The sequence below is a fragment of the Periplaneta americana genome, chromosome 2, assembly GCF_040183065.1.
Source record: "Periplaneta americana isolate PAMFEO1 chromosome 2, P.americana_PAMFEO1_priV1, whole genome shotgun sequence".
NCBI lineage: Eukaryota > Metazoa > Arthropoda > Insecta > Blattodea > Blattidae > Periplaneta > Periplaneta americana.
Window position 1 is genome coordinate 23,587,011 of NC_091118.1, and position 24,410 is coordinate 23,611,420.

General features: G+C 34.6%; 1 protein-coding gene across 1 annotated transcript in view; it reads left to right on the forward strand.

The window, feature by feature from the left end:
* LOC138716255 (ATP-binding cassette subfamily G member 4-like) overlaps positions 1–24,410 on the forward strand; it is a 125,837-nt gene that overhangs the window by 66,982 nt on the left and 34,445 nt on the right. The window contains exon 2 of the mRNA XM_069849122.1: positions 7,953–8,070. Coding sequence (XP_069705223.1) covers positions 7,953–8,070 — 118 coding nt within the window. The remainder of the gene's footprint in view (positions 1–7,952; positions 8,071–24,410) is intronic.

Below are 24,410 nucleotides of genomic sequence, written 5' to 3' on the forward strand. Positions count from 1 at the left end.
CTTCTCCTGCTCTGAATTCTTCTCCCGTTCACCATTCCTTCCAGTGCATCCTTCAGTAGACATACATAAATTATATCACTTCACCTACTTACTTACTTACTCACTGGCTTTTAAGGAACCCGGAGGTTCATTGCCGCCCTCACATAAGCCCGCCATTGGTCCCTATCCTGAGCAAGATTAATCCATTCTCTATCATCATACCCCACCTCCCTCAAATCCGTTTTAATATTTTCTTCCCATCTACGTCTCGGCCTCCCTAAAGGTCTTTTTCCCTCCGGCCTCCCAACTATCACTCTGTATGCATTTCTGGATTCGCCCATACGTGCTACATGCCCTGCCCATCTCAAACGTCTGGATTTAATGTTCCTAATTATGTCAGGTGAAGAATACAATGCGTGCAGTTCTGTGTTCTGTAACTTTCTCCATTCTCCTGTAACTTCATCCCTCTTAGCCCCAAATATTTTCCTAAGAACCTTATTCTCAAACTCCCTTAATTTCTGTTCCTCTCTCAAAGTGAGAGTCCAAGTTTCACAGCCATACAGAAAAACCGGTAATAGAACTGTTTTATAAATTCTAACTTTCAGATTTTTTGACAGTAGACTAGATGACAAAAGTTTCTCAACCGAATAATAACAGGCATTTCCCATATTTATTCTGCGTTTAATTTCCTCCCCAGTTTCATTTATATTTGTTACTGTTGCTCAAAGATATTTGAATTTTTCTACCTCTTCGAAGGATAAATCTCCAATTTTTATAGTTCCATTTCGTACAATATTCTGGTCACGAGACATAATCAATGTCACTTCACCTACATAAGAAAATTAACTTTCGTTTTCTTAATTACACAAAATGGCATTATTTGTAATCCCAAGTAAAATATTTATGTTATTAAACATTTTCACGGACACAGAGTTATATATACGTAGAATCATTCAAAAGTCACTTCAGTTTTTAAAGCAATATAAATACAGAGTGGATTAAAAGTCGCTTTCCCCAAATACTTCGTTACATTTAATTACATTCAATTTTCAATTGGCCATACATTCCTTTACAAATTTTGTTCAAAATGGAGGTCCTGTTTCTCGATACACAATTCACAACGTTTAGACATTGATTTACATATAACAGAACATAACTCACTTTAAATGCCACCCCAAACAGTCAGGCTGGAGTGTTTAATTCTTTTGAGATAATTTCATGTGGATTTTCACTGTCCCAGTAAACACAATTTGCGCAGGTTCACTTTGCCGTTTAGCTTAAATGTAGTTTCATCAGTCCATAGAATTGTTTTCCAAAAGTCAGGATCGGCTTCATGTCGATTGCAAGAAATTATCAGTTAAGCCTATTAAGTACAAACGCAACGCAACACAATAAACACAAAACAACAACAATAACAGGATATGACATCGGAAAAACAGTTGACACACGTACATTGTCAACCCACCATTTATTACATTAGCTATTCATTTATTCAAGTTATGACATCTGTATATGTGTACAAGTTTGAAACCTATTGAATGAATATTGGGGAAAGCGACTTTTGACCCACCTTTGTATTATAATTTGAGATAAAGAAAACATCACTGTGTTGGGCGAAAAAAGTGTTTTCTCATTTGTTACTTTTTGCATTTCCATAGTTACCATTTTGTTGGTTACTCTTCTCAGGCAACGTGTTTACCTCAACCACAGTCTACTATATACAGTCACGAGCTTGAGTTTTGAGGGTGCTAGAAACAATAGACTGTGACGGTACTATTTTGCATTGCCTGTAATGAGGCGATATTAGCGATCCTAGAGGTGAGCAACTATATAATGTTTGCATATTTACTACGTATTGAGCTTCGCGACTGTATATACTAGACTGTGACTCAACTATGAACACATGCCAAAGGAGTAATTCTCTATCAACAATACAAACTTGCTAACTCACGGATGGATTCCAAAATGGACTCTCCAGTACAGAATGGCGTGACGCTATAAAGTAAGGGAAATTTTGCTCCTATGAGAGCTCTTCATGGACGGATCCAGGACAACTCCCGTTGCAGACGTTGTAACGAGTGTGAAACCCTACCTCATGTCCTTGGTTTTTGTCACTATGGAGAGCTCCTCCGAAACGCCAGGCATCATTTGATATGGAGCAAAATAGCAAGATCAACAACACCAGTCTAGAGGTTTATGAAGACGTTCACTATGTCACTTCTAATGGGAGTCATAGACGAGGAGACATACCGTAACTGCTATTGACCGCAATAAGAAGACAAGGTACATCTTGGATCATACCATACAATTTGAGACCTGCAGAGACCAGTCTTTAGAAGTAGACAACGAGAAGAGGTAAATTATGAACCTTTAAAAATAAATTATCATAAATAGATAATTGAAATTATGGACCCATTCATTGAAAGCAGGAGAACTATAACAAAATATATATACTTACTTACTTGGAAATGGCTTTTAAGGAACCCGCAGGTTCATTGCCGCCCTCACATAAGCCCGCCATCGGTCCCTAGCCTGTGCAAGATTAAGCCAGTCTCTACAATCATATCCCATCTCCCTCAAATCTATTTTAATATTATCCTCCCATATACGTCTCGGCCTCTCCAAAAGTCTTTTTCCCTCCGGTCACCCAACTAACACTCTATATGCATTTCTGGATTGACCCATACGTGCTACATGCCCTGCCCATCTCAAACGTCTGAATTTAATGTTCCTAATTATGTCAGGTGAAGAATACAATGCATGCAGTTCTGCGTTGTGTAACTTTCTCCATTCTCCTGTAACTTCATCTCTCTTAGCCCCAAATATTTTCCTAAGAACCTTATTCTCAAACACCCTTAATCTCTTTTCCTCTCTCAAAGTGAGAGTCCAAACAAAAAAAAAATATATATACATATATATTTTTTATTATTTTATTAACGATTTAATTTACTGAAAACAATCTGTAAAAACTTGCCCTCATGGCTCTTAAGTAATTTATTTAGATTTTAAAATATCATTTATATAACTTACTTACTTATTGCCTTTAAGGAACCCGCAGGTTCATTGCCGCCCTCACATAAGCCCGCCATCGCTCCCTATCCTGAGCAAGATTAATCCAGTCTCTATCATATCCCACCTCCCTCAAATCCATTTTAATATTATCCTCCCACCTATGTCTCGGCCTCTCCAAAGGTATTTTTCCCTCCGGTCACCCAACTAACACTCTATATGCATTTCTGGATTGACCCATACGTGCTACATGCCCTGCTCATCTCAAACGTCTGGATTTAATGTTCCTAATTATGTCAGGTGAAAAATACAATGCGTGCAGTTCTGCGTTGTGTAACTTTCTCCATTCTCCTGTAACTTCATCCCTCTTAGCCTCAAATATTTTCCTAAGAACCTTATTCTCAAACACCCTTAATCTCTTTTCCTCTCTCAAAGTGAGAGTCCAAACAAAAAAATATATATACATATATATTTTTTATTTTATTGACGTTTTAATTTACTGAAAACAATCTGTAAAAATTTGCCCTCATGCCTCTTAAGTAATTTATTTAGATTTTAAAATATAATTTATATAATAACAGCACATAATTTCAAATACTTATACTTGTTTATGTGTACTCTAAATTCATGTTTATGTTCTTCATTTATTATTTAATATTATTACATTTTGTTAGGTAGCGATATACTTTGTCATTTTAAGCAAGCCACTCTGGTGGTAAGTTTTGTAAATTAAATTAATATGATTTAATTATATTGTTTTAATATCTTAAAAACAACATGGATAAGCGCGTTGGAAAATATATACCAAAGCTTAACTTTTAATTTTTTATTGGGTTATTTTACGACGCTGTATCAACATTTAGGTTATTTAGCGTCTGAATGAAATGAAGGTGATAATGCCGGTGGAATGAGTCCGGGGTCCAGCACCGAAAGTTACCCAGCATTTGCTCGTATTGGGTTGAGGGAAAACCGCGGGAAAAAACTCAACCAGGTAACTTGCCCCGACCGGGATTCGAACCCGGGCCACCTGGTTTCGCGGCCAGACGCGCTGACCGCTTAACTTTTAAACCAATGCTGTGTAGCCCGTATTTTTTTCTATTATTTCTGGGAACCCTACTGTGACCGAACACCAACACTGCTTATTGTGTCCTAAAATCTGTTAGGCTGAACATTATTATATCTTCTGTTTTATATGTAGGGGAGACTGTTGTACCTTGAAACACTTTTCATATTTTATTTTTTTTTTAATTTTGGGAAATGAAATTTTTAAATGAAAAAATGCTTGAAATAATTATTGAAGATTCCTTTACAACTTCCTGTATGTATTTTCCTGATTTACAGCTCTATTAAGGATGGAAAAAATAAAATGAAGGGATATGTAATGTGTACAAAGGTACAACAGGTTCATGTACCTTGGAACATACACTCTTGTAAGTTGGAACACATGGAATATAGGAGGGAATATAGCTGTAAAAACTGACAATCATATTTAAAATGTATTTGCAATCATAAACCAGAGCAGGCTGCTCTGATTGAGATTTTATTTCCTGGAGAAGCAATAACTGCTTCAACAGCTTTCTTCAAGGCATCCGGATCAATTGGGGACCTCTTTAATTCCAGACTTATGACCTTAAAATAAAAGAAAAACAAAAACCGATAGTATCGTGTAATTTGGAACATGTTCCATGGTACAAGATGTTTTGTGTTCAAAGGTACAAGAGGGTGCACGTTTAAACAAATATGGCTCCGAAAACTAGAGAGTCCAATAAATCATGGAAATTAAAATATGTTATTACTCACCAGATGATAGGGAACACGCCGTACTTGAAAGATATTAACAAATACAATCTGATTTTGTGTTAGAAAACATACATCAATGAACAAAATGTTTACTTTTGGTACTAAAAAACTTATTTTGTCCACGGAACTCGCATTTTGCAATAAATCAAACTGAAACTACAACCAGACCTACTTAGCGGCTTTATCTACAATCGACTTCAGTTTGAGTCCTCTAGGTAGCAGCAAAAATTAAAAAACAGAAAATTTTCAAAGGTACACTATGCTAAAGGTACAACAGTCTCCCCTATTATTATTTTCTTGTATTTGCATTTTGTATTTATCTGTAGGCCTATTATCTGCATTTATGAATTAAACGTATTAAACTTAAAAAAAAAATCTCAGGCTGCACAGGACTCGAACCTGGACTCGTATGGTCAAGACCACACAGTCTGTACTTGTTACGCTGTTTTATGCTAAGTGCGTTTTTAAATAAGTAATTAATTACGACACTTCTACGTGCCGTATACTCTGACATTTGGTAGAAATAATTGCTATACAAACATAATCAACAAAACATTTAAATACACTGCAATACATTTACATAAACGCTTTTTAGAAGGTACTTAGAGACTTGGCATCTTGTAGCTATTAGGTTAAACATACAGGAGATTTCTCCTACTGCAATAGTCTTCGCAGCAGTTATGTAAACCAGCTATTTCTGTTGTCACCCTACAAAACACATTACACAGCCCAGAGCGTAGCAAAATAAGAACCAGAAAATAAGACGAGACTATGAATATACAAACAGTAACTTGGAGACCGGCAATCAATCAAGTGACCTACTTGTGATTCCTGATGACGTCAGCGCGTTTTAGATGTATTGCTTAAGCCCTTGATAAAGTTTCCATGGAAATTCGAATTTATACAACATGCAAAATGCATGTTGAATGTAACACTCTTAGAATATACAAAAAGGAAGCTTCTTTGAAAATCATTATACCGGATTATTTAAATGACAGGACAAATCTGAAATCGCTGAAATATTGTTAAATACAAAATGGGCATAAACATCATATCATAAAGGAAAGAATGGATTTTAACATCACTATAATGTGAGTCAGGGATTAGCTAGCTGGACTCAAGCTCGGAAACTGCTCTCGAATGTGTGTTCGAATCCCACCTGAACTGATTACCTATTTGTGTTATTCAGAGGTTTTCTGCAATTGAAGAGTCCACTGCAAGAATGATGGATGTTATTTGGAATACATTTTGCAGGAGAAGCAATTGAAAGTTTGAAATGCTTAGCGCTCAAAGCTTAACTGTGATTTTCCGATCATTACTGGACAATGACTATCAGTGTTAATGCCATATAATTCTCTATGTACATTCTATATGTCTTAAGCTATGCATTGACAGTCTTGGTTCATTTTCGACAAGAAAGTGACATCCATCATTCTTGCAGTGGACTCTTCAATTATAAGGCAAATGGATACAATGTCTTCTAGTAACGATTTAAAAGACCAACGCGATAGTGGTATTAATTTGAAGCGTCTTTAAAAAAAAAGAGCAACTGTTGAAAATTGCATTTTTAAAAAATGATCGCCGTTTCATGGTTCCCTTTAGCATCTATCCCTGAACTATATTACCACAGTCTAGTATATACAGTCACGAAGCTTGAGTTGTGAGGGTGCTAGGAACAATAGACTGTGCCGGTACTTTTTCGCATTGTCTGTAATGAGGCGATATTAGCGATCTTAGTGGTTAGCAACTATCCATGGATGCATATTTACTACGTATTGAGCTTCGTGACTGTATATACTAGACTGTGATATTACGTTCATTGCAGTCGCTTGAGACTGCCGTACAAGTAGATCCGGGTTCAATCCCCTGCTTCGGTGAACGAAGCCAATGTTAATTTGAAGGTTTTTCTTGGATTTCTTCCGTTTTGAAATATTTGTATTCGGCACGGTAGGTCACCAACGCCTTGGCAACGATGTCCAAAAAGTGTTACATTAGAATCGCTTATAACTTTTGAAAAAATAAATATAACAAAATGAAAATTATACCACCGAGTAGACAAAGAAGTTCCGTAACCGTAAACATATGTACGAAACTGATCGGACCTTAAAGGTCAGCGAGACGGGAAGGGGAAAAACATGCCTCGAAAACTGCGTTCCGACGGCCATTTTGTGCTTATAACTTCGTGAGGTCTGAGCTGATCCAGACGTTTGAGTTTTTTGGTTTATTTATGGCTGGTTATGGTCACACAATACCTCGACATACGCAAAATACATCATAAACACCAACCACAGCTACAGCAACATAGAAACAGACATGGAAATCCTACATATTCAACCGCAAAACCAGAAAAACCAGTACGAAATATACAGATACACAAAAACACACTCACAACATATCCTCAATACACAACTAATTTCAGAACACACACCCTATTTGACTCCACACTATCAAACATAAACGCACCACCGAGCAAAACAACTGAAGAAATCGGAAGAAGCAAGGAACTCACTAGTTCTGAAGATGATTAATTACAAAGTGTTACATGTGTGTAATCAAGATGTATAAATAAATGATCTGTTATGCGTTTTATAATTAAGTGCATGGTTAATTTGAAAATTAGACTGAAAATATGCGTAGTTTGGCAACAGCGCATTGCCGGCTCACTTACGAATACACACAAGCACTCAGTCTGAATAGCAGCATTCCGTCTCTTTGCAGCAGGGTTGCTAGACTTCCTAATGACAGAAAATAACGATACTTGTTACATTTTTATTTAATTTACAAGAAAACCGTACATTTTATTGGAAAACTGCAACGGGATAAATCATTGCTTATCAGTTTCTCTAATGATAAGAATAAAAATAAGAATGGTACAGATAGTACTTATCAAGTAAACCAGTGTTAACATTAAGGGATTTTTTTCTGAGAAAATTATTCATTTGGGACTAATATGGTATTACAGTAATTTTTGTTGTTCCCTGTCCAAGGAATAAACTGTTAAAATATGCGTAGTTACATTTCTTCCACTCTGTATTTGGAGAGATATGTTTGTTTTTTTATTCTCCTGTCTTTTCAAGAAGTGTATAATAATTCCAAAAGATAAATTACAATGTTTCACTTTCGTGAAAACATGGTTTTGTATGAAAAATTGTGGTTTATTTCAGGTCGACGTACCATTCTGAAGAGTGTGAGTGGCAAATTCAGAGCTGGAGAACTAACTGCAATAATGGGACCTTCTGGAGCCGGCAAGTCCACTCTCATGAACATTCTCGTGGGATATGTGTGAGTACCCCTATATACGAGTATTACTGTATATGTCATCGTTTGAGTTTTAGCTGTTCGGAATCAAAACACAAATGGACATACATATTATTTTAGTATAATTAAATAATTCTTCACTATCACCACCAATTTTTCGTTTCGTCCCTTACACTGCAGTAGGCCTAAGGTTGCCAGATTTCCATTAGGATATGATATTGTATGTAAAAAAAAAAACATCCATTTTATTGAAAACTGCAAAGGAATAAATTATGCCTTATCAGATTCTCTAATGATAAGTGTAAAAATAAAAATCGTACCGATTATACTTATTGAGTAAAATAATGTTAACATTTAGGGTAAAATTATTTTTTCTAAAAAAAGTATTCATTTAGGGCTCTTCTATTATTTCCCCGTCCCATGAGGTACCATGAGCACAGTGAAGAGCTCACAGTGCATAGCACTACCACCAACAACGAATGACCACATATCCACGGGGTCCAAGTTCGGCGGCGGTCCGCGGGCGACTGTACATCGGAGAAAGCCCGAAACCTAGGAAAGAAACGGAGATTATGATGGAAGAGGGGAAGTGTACTTATGATGGTGAAATGAGTCCGAGTTCCAACGCCGGAGTCCACACTGCGGAGTAACGGTTAGCGCGTCTGGCCGCGAAACCAGGTGGCCCGGGTTCGAATCCCGGTCGGGGCAAGCTACTTGGTTAAGGTTTTTTCCGGGGTTTTCCCTCAACCCAATACGAGCAAATGCTGGGTAACTTTCGGTGCTGGACCCCGGACTCATTTCACCGGCATTATCACCTTCATTTCATTCAGACGCTAAATAACCTAGATGTTGATACAGCGCCGTAAAATAACCCAATAAAATTAAAATTAAATCCAACGCCGGAAGTTATCCAACACTTCTGCTTCAATTGGTTGAGGGAAAACCTCAACCAGGTAACTTGACTCGAGCAGGGTTTGAACCCGAGTCTGCTCGTTTCACAGTCAGACATGCTAACCGTTAACTATGGACATTCATTTAATACTACTATGGTATTAGAATTTTGTTGTTGTACGTACTCTATCCAAGAAATAAACTTCTGTTAAAATCTGCACAGCTGTATTACTGCCACCCAGTAGGCGTACACTGCTACAAAAGAAATACCGATACGAAATTATATCGTTTTCCTAGGTGGAAAGCTATTTTCCTGAGATTATTTTTTAAACGACTTTTATAACATGTTCACGTTATTATTTAATATGAATTGATTTTAAATTATTCATATACTTTTATTTTACAACATTAATAAGAATACTCACGAAAATAGTGAAACTGCTGTTTATATGGTATTCCACGGCCTTCCTTATTATCCATGGATGCTGTCATTGTTACAATCGATACGAGTAAGTACGGCCAGTTACGTTTCGTATTGTATTAACAAAAAAATATATCAATCTTATTATAAACTAGCCGTACCCGTGCGCTCCGCTGCACCCGTTAGAAATAAATATAAAGTAATTATATAATTAAAATAGGACATTTGATCCAGGGAACATTCGTGTTTGATAGAAGGATAAATCGTTTATTATGTTACTTAATTTAAATTTAATTAAAAAATTAAAATGCGATCATTTTGATCCAGAGACCACTCATTTGGTCATAAAAATTAGTTTAGGAAATACGGGAAACGAATATACAGAATAGCCTATCAAGTTTTCTGTACATACGAATCTATTTTAATCTTACCTGTCCTCGATTCACTCAGGAGTTACTGTGATAACATTATAGCATTATGTCCAGCTAGAGAAACTACACTTTCCAATGGTGAATTAATAATTATTTATACAAATCGGTTAATTTAGCTTCCGATATTACTTCATAGAAACGCAGAAACATTATCTGTAGGCTATCTTTCATAGCTTTCGATTGTTGCTGTCCAAGGCCCCTTAGAGACGAAGTCATTTGTTTTTTAATTCATTACACGGCCTTAGATGGCAGTTATTTTAATTTTGAAACTCATTTATCTCATTAAATATCAGTCCTATCAAAATTTTTCAAAGAATAAAACTTATCGGAAATTATTTTTAAAGCAATTTTTATTATGTAACATTTTTCATAAAAATCAATAATAAGCGAGATATTTCGATTTATTTAATTCAGGCCCCCTTATAATCCCCCTTTTAAATAATGTATTTTGAATGCCATATAGCCTATAATCTAAGTTACGACGAACTTAATTTATATTCCAATTTTCATCGAAATCCGTTCAGCCATTATCGCGTGAAAAGGTAACAAACATACAGACAGACAGACAGACAAGACATACAAACAAAAATTTCAAAAAAGCGATTTTCGGTTTCAGGGTGATTAATTATATATGTTAGGACCAATTATTTTTGGAAAATCGAAAATTACCAGAAAAATTTCGGCTACAGATTTATTATTAGTATAGATATAAACATAAAATGTTAAAATGAATAGGCCTACAGATACAGAACTGAAAATTGAATATACTTGAAACATTTAACTACCGTACGTATTTCTCCTTTGCATGGAATAAAAACTCTGTAGAAAATTCAGGCCAGTTCAGATTGGGAGATTCATGAGGAAGTACATTGTGTATCATCAGATGGTTCTTTTAGACGGGCAGACATTACTGCTATTAAAGGACGCTTAAAACGGGCTCTTGTTCTTGACCCTATATCCGTTTTCGAAAGGAACCTAAATCAGGCCACCGAAGTTGATATTGAGAAGTATATAAATATGAACCTCATCTGCCGTATCTTTCTCAAAAGTACAACGTACCTCTTAAACAATGGTCTGTCATTGGTTTGCTGTTTGGCAGTAGAGGTTCTATTACAAAATTCACACGAAATTATCTTAAGGAACTTCACATTTCTTTTGATTATGTAATATATATTCTTATAAATATTATCAAGGATTCTCTTCAAATATCATATCATCATCTCTATTTCAATTAATCCACTTATATTATTTGCCTTCAACAATTAACCAGCGAATAGGGATTACAAAGAATGGACACTGAGCGAATTTTCCTGTGTTTTGTTTCTCTGTGCGCCGGCGTTTAGTTCCACTTTCAAGCGCTAGAGGTTAGTGTAATCGAGCACACGCTAAGATAATAATTGAGAGTAGAGTTGAGACACAGGATCCAAACATCGCCTACCTTATTGCATAATCCAGTAACGCTTTGCTTCAAATAAATTCAAGTTAACAGCTTTTCCTTATTTCTCAGTGACAAACTAGTTATAATAATTGTTTATATTTTATATATATAATAAATTATATTATAAAATTATGTATCAAATTCGTTTAATATTTCTATAAAATATAATATAGGTATATGGTTTTACTTCTCATAATTTTTTTTTTTTTTTCCATTTTCAGCGCTATCAAATCATTACATATTTTAATTGTTGTTGGGGTCAACGTCTCAGCTCTCATTATAAAGGAACTCTAGAGTCTAGACATTACAGTTAATGACGGATTTATTATCTCATTGATCCAATTTATTTTATTTGAGTACATAATGTACCTAGATGTACTAATTGCATGTGTTAGCTATATTTCCGCTGTGTCGACTGCTAGCTGGTGTTATGTCAGTGCCAACTCCTGGGAGAAAGCAGAATCTCACGCTCAAACTGGTTTGAAGGTCATTGAAATCAGTCCTGCTACATCAAAGGTACCGACGCGAAGTTTCCATACTGTATAATATCTATACGCTGAATTAACTTTCTTTTTTCTTTAATGCTTCAAATCAATTATATTACACATGTTTATTGTATTCAGGACCCTTGTGATCAATCAAATTCTTTGAGCTGGTGTCTATAATGAATAAATATAATTATTTTATACTTACAGCGAAGTCCTCATAACACGACAATATTTCAAATCGATAGCGACTTCGACTCGGCATTTCTTTTGCAGCCAGGTGTACGTTACATTTATAATTATAGCCTATATGTTGATAATTTAATGCATCTAATTATTCCTGTAGGCATAAAATATAGTTGCTTTAGATTTGCAGACATGTGATTAGCACGTGAAAGAAGAAATTTAAATTTCGCAATAAACCTTGTTTCGCAAACTAGCATGTGATTCATGTTACTGTTATATTTCTCACAAGAACATTAAAATGGTTCGATATCACTAACATCTCCAAACATGACAGGTTAAGACATTTATGGACTGCATAAATCTGGTAGAATGGTATTTATTAGCTAGAAACATCTTTGAAATGGAAATTCATTACGACCAGAAATAACAGATAACCTGTATGACCACCGTGAAGTGTTGCCATAAGTGAGAAGAGACAAGTAAATTTTAATTAGCCTTGTCATTCAAGGACACATCATTATCATCACAATCGGCTCCATTTGTTAAACGTAAAAGAGAAGATGGAAACGATACGATAAAAGAACTTAAATGGGAAACCTTGGAAAACAGACGTAGGAAAACTAGAATAACATCATTGTATAGAGCACATATAGGTCAGAAAGCATGGGTAGATATAACGGCTCGGTTAGAAAAGCCAACGTACTATGGTAGGAACGATCATGATTTTAAAATCAAATGTAGGAAACAGAAAACTGATGTAGGTAAATTCTAATTTTTAAATATAACTATAAATGATTGGAATGATCTACCTGCAGCGGTCTTTGAGGGCTGTCCTTCCTTAAGGAGATTCGAGAATAACTTAAAAAGTTGTGTATAAAGTGCAAATTAAAATTAAGATGACATTTAACATCTAATTTCTTAAGGTGACACGAATTTATTTAGCCTGACGAGTTACTCCCTTGGTTTGAATTGTAAATTATTTAAAAATAGCTTGTAAGAGGGCCTTAGACTATAAATGTTTAGCTTAAATGTAGTTCTGTTTATAAGTATGCATAAGGGTGTAATTATTTGTCTTATTTGAACTGTTGTATCAGTGAAGCGAGGTGAGTCAGTGAAGTTATGGTTTTACAGTGCAGTGGATAGTTCCGATCAGTGATAATTTATAGCGTCAATGAAATGTGTTCTATAGTGTCAGTGAAATGTGTCCTAAAGTGTCAGTGAAATGCGTCATAGTGCCACTACAGTGAGAGTAAAGTGAAAGACTATTGAAACTTATGTAGGGCCTATACACATGTAGATTGTATTGTAAAATTAGGTTATTTTATGTTTTATTATTAATTGTAATTATTGTGTTAAATTGTATTGTGTATTGTGGTAGAGTGTAAGAGACGGCCCTATGGCCTTAACTCTGCCACTATAAATAAAGAATTATTATTATTATTATTATTATTATTATTATTATTATTATTATTATTATTATTATTATTATTATTGTATTGTGTATTGTATAATTGTATTGCGTATTGTATAATTTGTATTGTGTATTGTAATTTTATTGTGCATTGTTTACATTGTGTAGGCTATACCACTGCCACCGGGTGCTTGCCCACTTGCAGTGTAAATAAATACATACATACATTATTATTATTATTATTATTATTATTATTATTATTATTATTATTATTATTATTGTATTGTGTATTGTATAATTGTATTGCGTATTGTATAATTTGTATTGTGTATTGTAATTTTATTGTGCATTGTTTACATTGTGTAGGCTATACCACTGCCACCGGGTGCTTGCCCACTTGCAGTGTAAATAAATACATACATACATTATTATTATTATTATTATTATTATTGTATTGTGTATTGTATAATTGTATTGCGTATTGTATAATTTGTATTGTGTATTGTAATTTTATTGTGCATTGTTTACATTGTGTAGGCTATACCACTGCCACCGGGTGCTTGCCCACTTGCAGTGTAAATAAATACATACATACATTATTTTTCTCTCCTCATAGCCATGCTTCTGCTATTCTTAATCCTCAGGATATTCATATCTTGCTTCATAGTTTTCCCATCTCATATTTTTGTCTTCCAACTTGTCTAGTTTCTTCTGGCATCTTTATGTACTAGCTTGAACATATGGTTGCAGCTATACATCATCATCTTCATAATCATCATCGTCACTTCACGATATAGGCATTTTCATTGCCTGTCCCGCTTTCAAAGATCACTCCATCTCTTTCGAGGTGGACCCTGGTCTCTTCTTCCGCGTGGTTTGTAGTCCATTGCCATTTTCGGGATCATATTTTCGTCCATTCGTAACACGTGTTGTCTCCATTTATGTCAGTAGTCCAAAATTTTATCTTTTATAGAATAGATGTTCACTGCCTAACTGGATATCGTAAGAGGTTCATCTCTTAATCTCTGATAAAACATATCGATGTTCATTGCAACAAGTGCAACCATGGAGGAGGGAAAGTAAAATAATGTAATTTTTCTATATGTGGGTAACTGTATAAATTCATTGTACATATGTGTATTATAATGGTGTAAATAGACGAAGTAATGTAAAATTTAAACAATAGGTGGTTTAATACTTGAAAGTGCATTCACGGAACACTAGAAATATATAACTCAAACTTCTGTACCGCCAGGTTTATAGCTATAGTCGATGTTGCAGAGAACCTTGCGGTTTATAAACCCAAAATGCGCTCTCTAATGATAAGAGAAGTAATTAATGAAGGGCATGCTATATATTTTCTCTTCATGTGAAATGACTTTCCAAAATTAGTCCCAGCTCACAAATTTTTCTCTGTGGTTCACTCAAAATGTATCATACGTGTCTATTATCATTTTAATATTTCAGAACTCACAATTACAAATCAAACAAGTGGTCCCACGGGTCTGTAGTTGCTCTCGATGCCGAGATATTACTGAGACAGGCAGCGCGGCACATCTAATTTTACACGAAACTTCGGCGTCTTCATACCCGTAGCGAGGGAAGGTGGCATCAGGTTTGTTCACAAGGCACATTGCTTCATGGAACAATCATTAATAACATTAGAATTCGGCTGTGACTTAGTCTTGTTGCAGTAAGCATGTAAAATTTTGTCATTTTTGTTTAATCACGTATCCCCGAACGGGTGCTCATACTCAGTGCGGGGAAGTGCGTATTCTACGTCAAAAATAATGTTAATGCCACTTGTGGACCGTGCAAATCCTCATGCCATGGTGGTTCACAATTTTAAAGAGTGGTTTTAAGTTAATATTTGATCGGCATGATTCACAACGTTCTGTTAAACGTTAAAATTTTAAGTTTTTCCTCTATGCCTAATTGTGGGGTTCTTTACCTCATCTTCCTCTGGAATATATTAACAGATTAGATAACATGTCGCTTCATATAAGGAGAAAAATATGGTTTCAACACGATGCCATGTCATTCACCGAGTGAGAGCATTCTTGAACGGAAAGTTTTCTGTACATTGTATTGGCCGTGACTTGTAGGGTCATTGGCCAGCAAGGTCACCCGATCTGACTCAACTTTATTTGCTTCTCTCTTGAGGCACATGAAGGTCGTGTCTACCAGAAACCCGTAAATACTGAGGAATTACTTGTAACGCTAATTAGGCCTACATAGATATTTTAGATATTTTACCAACCAAGCAAAAATGCAGGATATTCAATTATATTCAAAAATGGACTACGGTAAGTCTCCTGGCGTCTCTATTATAACAATCAGAGACAGTTATTTATAATACAAGTTCGTAAAGATTCTTTTTGTGCGAGATCGTGCGTATTTGCTTGGTTTCCGCACGAAAGTCTTAAATTCCACATTCAGTATTCCCAACCTAACACACATAACAATTTCCCTCTTCTTACCGCTTAAATGACATATTGATTTTATTGCTTTAGGCTTTTAACATATTATTTTTAGAGACGTTCAATATAGTAATAATTATAAATTGGAAACTTACCACTGCAATTTCACCTAAATTGCACTGTTAATTATTGTTTTTAAATATTTGCAAAAATTAAGTAAACTCTACAACTCCACTAAAGTTATTGCATTCGTGATGCAAGTAACATTAAGGAAGCCGTGAAAAATCAACAAGATTTATAGATTGGGGGAAAAAAAAAGACAGACGTATATCACGGCCTGCTGGAGTATAGTAAACACAGAAAACATTTTAAAGCAACAATGTTGAAGATAGATATTTTTGTTTTGCAAATTTGCCGTCATTGAACAGAAACCAAGATGGAGATTTCATTGCAACTAATTAGAAATTCCTCTTCGAGGTATGTAATAAACGATATTCGCACAAAATAATGTACGATACACGAGAGGTATGTTTTCTTTCAATTCTCGGAAATTAAAAAAGCTCAACTACGTTTCGCTTTTTCAAACTTTTCCTCGAACATGAAAACTTCAACATACCGCTCTTGTAACGCATATTACTATTTTGGCACAAGTGCGAAGTTCGTGAAACGAGGGTCAGAAAAATAACTTTACGAATGTGTATTATACAATGTTTTTTCCTAAGATAGCATAAATTTACGTTAAATAAATATTTCAAGTTGGAGATATTATAAAATCATGATTTCACGCCTGTCTAGACTTAGAACCATTAAGAAACAAATATCCATGGAACCACAGCCTGTTTTATTCATGATCACGATTTCATGGCCATCCTAAACCGACCATATAATCATCAAAGCGGTTAGAAAAAGTTGAATGCCAATCTTATTGCAATGAGTACTACAGATGTAACTTCATAATAATAGGCTTATAATGTAGATATGAATATTAAATTTGTTACTTATTTGTGTTACGTGCAATATTTACGTCATGAAAGATGCAGGTAATACATTAATTTCTTATTGAATGACGCTCGTACATTGAATATTACATTTTCTTTCGCAGTGCTTAAATAGAATAGCAATCCATGTAATGATTACTTACTTTTTTACACACTAGTGTTTTAAAGACTGATAATAATGGTTAAAATGTACTATCGTACAAAAAGACTATTTTCCCATCCGTTCTAATGTATTATTTTTATGAATTCGTCCACACCTATGGAGTAACGGTCAGCGCGTCTGGCAGCGAAACCAGGTGGCCCGGGTTCGAATCCCGGTCGGGGCAAGTTACCTGGTTGAGGTTTTTTCCGGGGTTTTCCCTCAACCCAATACGAGCAAATGCTCGGTAACTTTCGGTGCTGGACCCCGGACTCATTTCACCGGCATTATCACCTTAATTTCATTCAGACGCTAAATAACCTAGGTGTTGATACAGCGTCGTAAAATAACCCATTAAATAAAAAAAATTCATGAATTCACTGCACTAAGTATTTCGCTTCTTGCACCTCAAACTGGACCAAAACACTTCAGTCACAATAACATGCACTACTCTGGAAATATAGGCCTACTGTTTAATCCATAACTCTAGACAGGAATCAAATTGACTCCATTTCATTTAATTAATTCTGATTTTGTTGCGATTCTATTTTCTCTACATTCACAAACTTCACAGTACCGTCAAACTAAACCTTCTTCAGTTTACAGAAGCAGTTCCGAAGTAATAGAGTCCGTCTGACGATTTCAAACATAACAGTAAGTTATGTTTTTTTTTTTTTTTTTTACTAATGGCTTTTCGTCATTTACCCGTACGACGCCACTTGTTTAAAACTTAAAAAAATGAGATTACACTGGTAAACAAAATTAAACATAATTTTTGTTAAAAGATAAAGAATGGGTGATTCTTATAGCATTTTTCATGCTGACTTCAGATCTGTTTTCAAGCTTTTTCTATCACCCAGGATTTTTAAGTTATTATATGAAATGCAACATTTCATCTAAAATCATATTTATTTACCTAAAATGTGCGTAAAATAGATTTTAGGGTATACTTTGCTTGAGAAACATCTCTTTTGAGTGTCCAGCAGTAGTCTGACAGAATATTTGGGCTCCATTTTTCCTGGTAGCGCCTTTCCGTTTCAAAAAAATTCTGATGAAAACGCTCCCCATGTTCATTGCTCACTGCCCCAAGGTTTTGAGGAAATAAAAAATAAATGAGAATCCAACAAGTTATTTTGAGAGGTACTTCGCTACCCATCACGTTATTAGTTCTGAATCAGCTCACTGAAAAGTTCTTTGTAATTTTTCTGATCTGTGGTTCCTAGAAAGTAACAGTCTGTTGAATGATCCTTAGGTTCCCGGCATATCATTGGAACTGGAAAAGGCATATGACGGGATCCTTTTAGCCAACCACTTAGGCTAATAGAATTACATGGAGCACAACAGATTTCAGGGGCCCAGTTCCTGTCCTCATTATTTTGCTATCAAAAGAACACTCGTAAGTTCTTTTAACTAGTGTAGTAAAATTCACCTGTGTGTCTTCAAAGTTAATTAATCACAAACATAACAAAAAATTCTTTGTGATTTACAGAATATTTCGAGATATTTTTCAATTTATAATAAACTTTTATCACACTTAAAATTAGGACAAAGGAAACACGGATTATGAAACTTGTTTCATGATTGTAACTTTCAACTCAACTGAGAATTAATACTAACTCTCGCAGTCTTCTGAGGAATAAAATTAATTTTTATGAATTCTGGCTTCATAGGCAACAGTGATATAAAGTTACACTAAATTGTTAAAGCAATAAAATGAACTATTTTTTTTCCATTAGCACGCTAAGGACTGTATATATAGCAATAAAACAAATCAATTTTTCTAAAATTACAAAAAGATGGTGGGTGGTAGAAAAATTTATGACTTCATTTTTGGAATCAGCAAATACAGGGACGTCACTTTATTTTTACCAACATTTTTAACATTAACCTCGCTATACTCGGAAACACTGTTGCCCCCTTCCATTACAGGAGTTTGATGTTACTAGTGCAATATGTAAACAAATCAGTTTACTAGGTACAAGAAGAGAGAAAAGTAGTGTATCCACTTATGTTGTAGGGAAATACGATATTACGATTTTCAGTTTGATCATCACTTTTACGGAGTTTATCAAAATACAGAAGAGTAGTAACATTTTTTTTTTTTTTTTCAAAAACTCAACTTTTCAGGCGGCTATGTTCGTTATGTAATGTCTACTTTACTTAGCATATTAATTATTGATGTTAACATACAATATAGAGAGTGCATTTAAATTGAGGGGGTCATAAGTAAAGGGCTGTAAGTGCACTTAAGTTACTTTTGAGAAAATGGGTTTTAAATATTTAAGCTTTCGTAAAACCGGTGAAATTTTTATTTAAATTTTAATGTGTGATGCGATTAAAATATCCCTTTGCCACTAAAATTTTAGATACTTTTGCTTACACTGGATGCACTTAACTCATGTTATTACAAATGTCACTACCATTCCTTTGCTTCTAGCCACCTCAATTCAAAAAAAGCTAATCTGAATTTTTAAACAAGTTGCTGAAAATGGTTGCCGTTCATTATAATCCAGGCTTCAATTCAGTACGCATATTATTCAAAACATTTTGAAGCATATTCTCTGAAATTGAATTGATCGTTTCTTGAATATAATTTTTTAGTACGATATTATTAATATAGGTTCTTTCTTCTATATAAAACGCAATCATATTTATGAAACACACTATACACTGCAGTGTTTACTTCACTGCTTGAAGACTTCGAATGCAACAGCGGCCGTATGTTTGTGTGTCTGACGGGAGCAAGGACATTAGTGAAGGGGTGAGAGTGAAGTACATTCAGAAATGCAGGTACAATAAAAATGCAAGTAAAAATAAAATGATGTCCCTGTATAATTACATAAGAAACAGCAGAAACTGTACATTTAACAAAATCATTGTTGTCCAGTGTTATAGGCAATATTAAGCCCAAAATATGCATTAAGCATGACTTCAGCCCAAGTAAGATCAAAATATGCAAACATGCACCAGAAAAACTAAGGCCTATGTATTTGGAATTAGAGAGCCTTGGAATGGACAGATGCTAAGTTTTAGTAATGCAGCATGCCTTCAGAATATATATTTGCATGAATAACCTTTCTCTAGGAGTAACACATTAACAAAAATTAATGCGAAGTATGTCGTCTTGACGTAAGCAGTTGGGCACAGAAAAACCACAGACGGTTTGTGCAACATTTCCACACTAATTGTCCTACTTCATACACTGCACTGTATAATAAAGTATGATCGATAAACTAGGTTCCATTACAACATGCAATACGCTCCTGTACTTAAATGTAATTATATAATTAATAATTCATTTTAATGTTTACTATTATTGAATATCGACCTTCTGAAACTATGAATTAATATTTTGCCAATAGCTCTTTTGTACGTGATATTATTGAAAAAATTATTTGCATACATTTAAACCCCAAAATTTATCAATTCAGTCGAATATATATCTTATTTGTTACGAGATTAATTTTATATACAGTACTAGCCTACCCGTGCGCTCCGCTGCACCCGTTAGAAATAAATATAAAGTAATTACATAATTAAAATAGGACATTTGATCCAGGGAACATTCGTGTTTGATAGAAGGATAAATCGTTTAATATGTTACTTAATTTAAATTGCATCCAAATAATTAAAATGTGATCATTTTGGTCCAGAGACACTCATTTCGAGCAATGACAATTCCTTTAACATGTTTCTTAATTTTTATTACATGCAACCATAGTTTAATGAACATTGACATCATTTAAATTTAATGTGTATATTTTATTTTACTTGTTATAAGTTTCAATTGAATTATGGTAATAACTTAATTTTAACCCTTGTTTTCTACGTATTCAGTAAATGGCGCTTGGCCCACTATGGTTCTGAACCCTTCAAATAACTTATATTATATTATATTATATTATATTATATTATATTATATTATATTATATTATATTATATTATATTATATTATATTATATTATATTATATTATATTATATTATATTATATTATATCAGAAGTTACTGTAATAACATTATAACATTATGTCCATCTAGAGAAACTACACTTTTCAATGGTGAAATAATAATTAATTATACAAATCGGTTAATTTAGCTTCCGATATTACTTCATAAAACACAGAAACATTCTCTGTAGGCTATCCTTTCATAGCTTTCGATTGTTGCTGTCCAAGGCCCCTTATAGACGAAGTCATTTGTTTTTTAATTCATTACACGGCCTTAGATTGCAGTTATTTTAATTTTAAAACTCATTTATCTCTTTAAATATCAGTCCTATCAAAATTTTTCAAGGAATAAAACTTATCGCAAATAATTTTTAAAGAAACTTTTATTATGTAACATTTTTCACAAAAATGAATAATAAGCGAGATATTTCGATTTATTTAATTCAGGCCTCCTTATAACCCCCCTTTTAAATAATGTATTTTGAATGTCATATGGCCTAAAATCTAAGTTAGAACGAACTTAATTTATATTCCAATTTTCATCGAAATCCGTTCAGCCATTATCGCGTGAAAAGGTAACAAACATACAGACAGACATACAAAGAAAAATTTCAAAAAAAGCGATTTTCGGTTTCAGGGTGGTTAATTATATATGTTAGGACCAATTATTTTTGGAAAATCGAAAATTACCAGAAAAATTTCGGCTACAGATTTATTATTAGTATAGATTAGAAACAATTGATGGCGTACAGAAAGAAGACACTGCGCATGATCAGAGGACGAGCGACCAGGTTCACAATCGAACCACTAGTTGAGGTCATAACACTCGTTCTGTTTCGTTATATGTCTTTCCTAAGTAGCTAGAACAAGTGCCGGAGAAAAGAAGTTAGCGTAAATATGTAAATGCGTAAATAGAAGAAATACATGAGTAGGCTAAATGTCTTATAATATGGAAAACATCCGAGAAAAAAACCAACCAGATAATCAACACAAGCGGAAATGGACCTTATCTCTGTTAGTAATAGTAGTAGTAGTTTATTTTGCCTGGCAGAGTTAAAGCCATAAGACCTTCTCTTCCACGTTAAATTTTAATGCATCAATACTTGACTATTAACGCTGATGATCTCTACAGAAGAAACCTTGTATGCATGATTACATAGAGTTCTGGGCTCTAATAATAAGTGTGGTTGCAAATTATGGAGAAATAATGCAATGGTGACAGGTGAAACAGGATTATTCCAACAAAACACGCTCCAACACATGTGTGTGACATAAATTACATTCTATATTGACTGGCATTTGAATCTAATTCTTCAGTGTGGCTGAGCGACTGTCTGATCTAGAGTTGAACAACGATCGAGAAAGGAGGAGTAACAGCGCCCGCAAAGCCGAAAACCCGCACGACAATATTGCCTACGTCGTTGACTGCTTAAGCAAACTTTCAAGACAGCGGGAGTGGTCAACTCTCGAACGTTAAGCAACCTTGAATCGTCACAGTTGTTTATACCAGACTGAACTTTTATCTGTTTTGGCAACTGTTATACTCGTATATGTATAAACAATCAAGTAGCCTATTTGAAACTTCATCTGTACCTTTCAGTGTATAATAATCCGTTCCCCAATATTTATTTAATTACTATGCCCTTATTAAAAGGCTAGGATTTTTTCGTATGTTTGAGATCAAGTATACAATCTCAAATAAAAAAAAAAATATTAGGCCTAAGACTTTATTTAACGTTATGTTTTATGTTTCTTAGAAATGCAAATTTATTTGAGAATTTTTTTTCTATTTATGACATCGTAGATTGTTGTTGTTGTTTAGTCAACTGTCCGAAGACAGATTTGAACCTCATAAGTGACACCAATAAGGCATCATTCATGAGGCAACTAACCCAGAATATAATGGGATAGGGTGGCCAGTTCCTTTCCCCTTCCATTGCATACAATCGCCGATTAGCTACATATTCCACTAATCAGACTTCAGATGTATACAAACAATTGTTCTTCCTCTGACACATATCGTCAAGTGAGATGTACTACCTGATAATGGGCCTACATATCAGCCAGAACCTCAATCAGAGGTGTCACCATAGGTAATATCTGATAATACAACATTTTGATAACTATGATACTGTTTTGTTTTGTCTTTTTGTATCAATTAAACATCTATAATGTTTTTTATTTAAATTATATGTCTCAGTGAAACGTACAGCAGAGTCCGTATAGGCCAATTCACTGTGGGCTAAAGCAAGGAGATGCAGTATCACCTTTACTTTTTAACTTTGCTCTAGAGTATGCCATTAGGAAAGTCTAGGAAAACAGAGAGGGTTTGGAATTGAACGGGTCACATCAGCTGCTTGTCTATGCGGATGACGTGAATATGTTAGGAGAAAGTCCACAAACGATTAGGGAAAACACAGGAATTTTACTTGAAGCAAGTGAAGAGATAGGTTTGGAAGTAAATCCCGAAAAGACAAAGTATTATGATTATGTCTCGTGACGAGAATATTATACAAAATGGAAATATAAAAATTGGAAATTTATCTTTGAAGAAGTGGAAAAATTCAAATACCTGGGAGCAACAGTAAGAAATATAAATGATACTCGGGAGGAAATTAAACACAGAATAAATATGGAAAATGCCTGTTATTATTCGGTTGAGAAGCTTTTATCATCCAGTCTGCTGTCAAAAAATCTGAAAGTTAGAATTTATAAAACAGTTATATTACCGGTTGTTCTTTATGGTTGTGAAATTTGGACTCTCACTTTGAGAGAGTAACATAGGTTAAGGGTGTTTGAGAATAAGGTGCTTAGGAAAATATTTGGGGCTAAGAGGGATGAAGTTACAGGAGAATGGAGAAAGTTACACAACACAGAACTACACGCATTGTATTCTTCACCTGACATAATTAGGAACATTAATCCAAACGTTTGAGATGGGCAGGGCATGTAGCACGTATGGGTGAATCCAGAAATACATATAGAGTGTTAGTAGGGAGGCCGGAGGGAAAAATACCTTTAGGGAGGCCGAGACGTAGATGGGAAGATAATATTAAAATGGATTTGAGGGAGGTGGGATATGATGGTAGAGACTGGATTAATCTTGCTCAGGATAGGGACCAATGGCGGGCTTATGTGAGGGCGGCAATGAACCTCCGGGTTCCTTAAAAGCCATAAGTAAGTACGTTACGAAATATTTCCACGCAGACCAAATGCTATTTCGAGAATGATGATCAAGACTCGAAGCGCACGAGAGTTACGAGACGTGACTAGAAAGACAAGTGCAACGAACACAGCGAGCGAGTGCTGCAGTTAGATTTGTTCATCTTTAGTCTGATCGTTCTACATAAGCACGTGGCGTAGTAGCAATACCCGGATTCGAAGGCGTTAATCTAATGAATCTGTACAATGCAGTATGTATTTACTCGTATAATAGTAGAACTCACTCTTTTCTTCCCCCGTCAACGCCCAAACCTTGAACGAGTTTAGAAAATGGGTATTAAATTTGTTACTGCATAAATTATTCAAATGCTACACGTGCTAATGTTTCTTTACGCAATATCCTAACACTGATTTTTATGTAATGTTAAATGCAC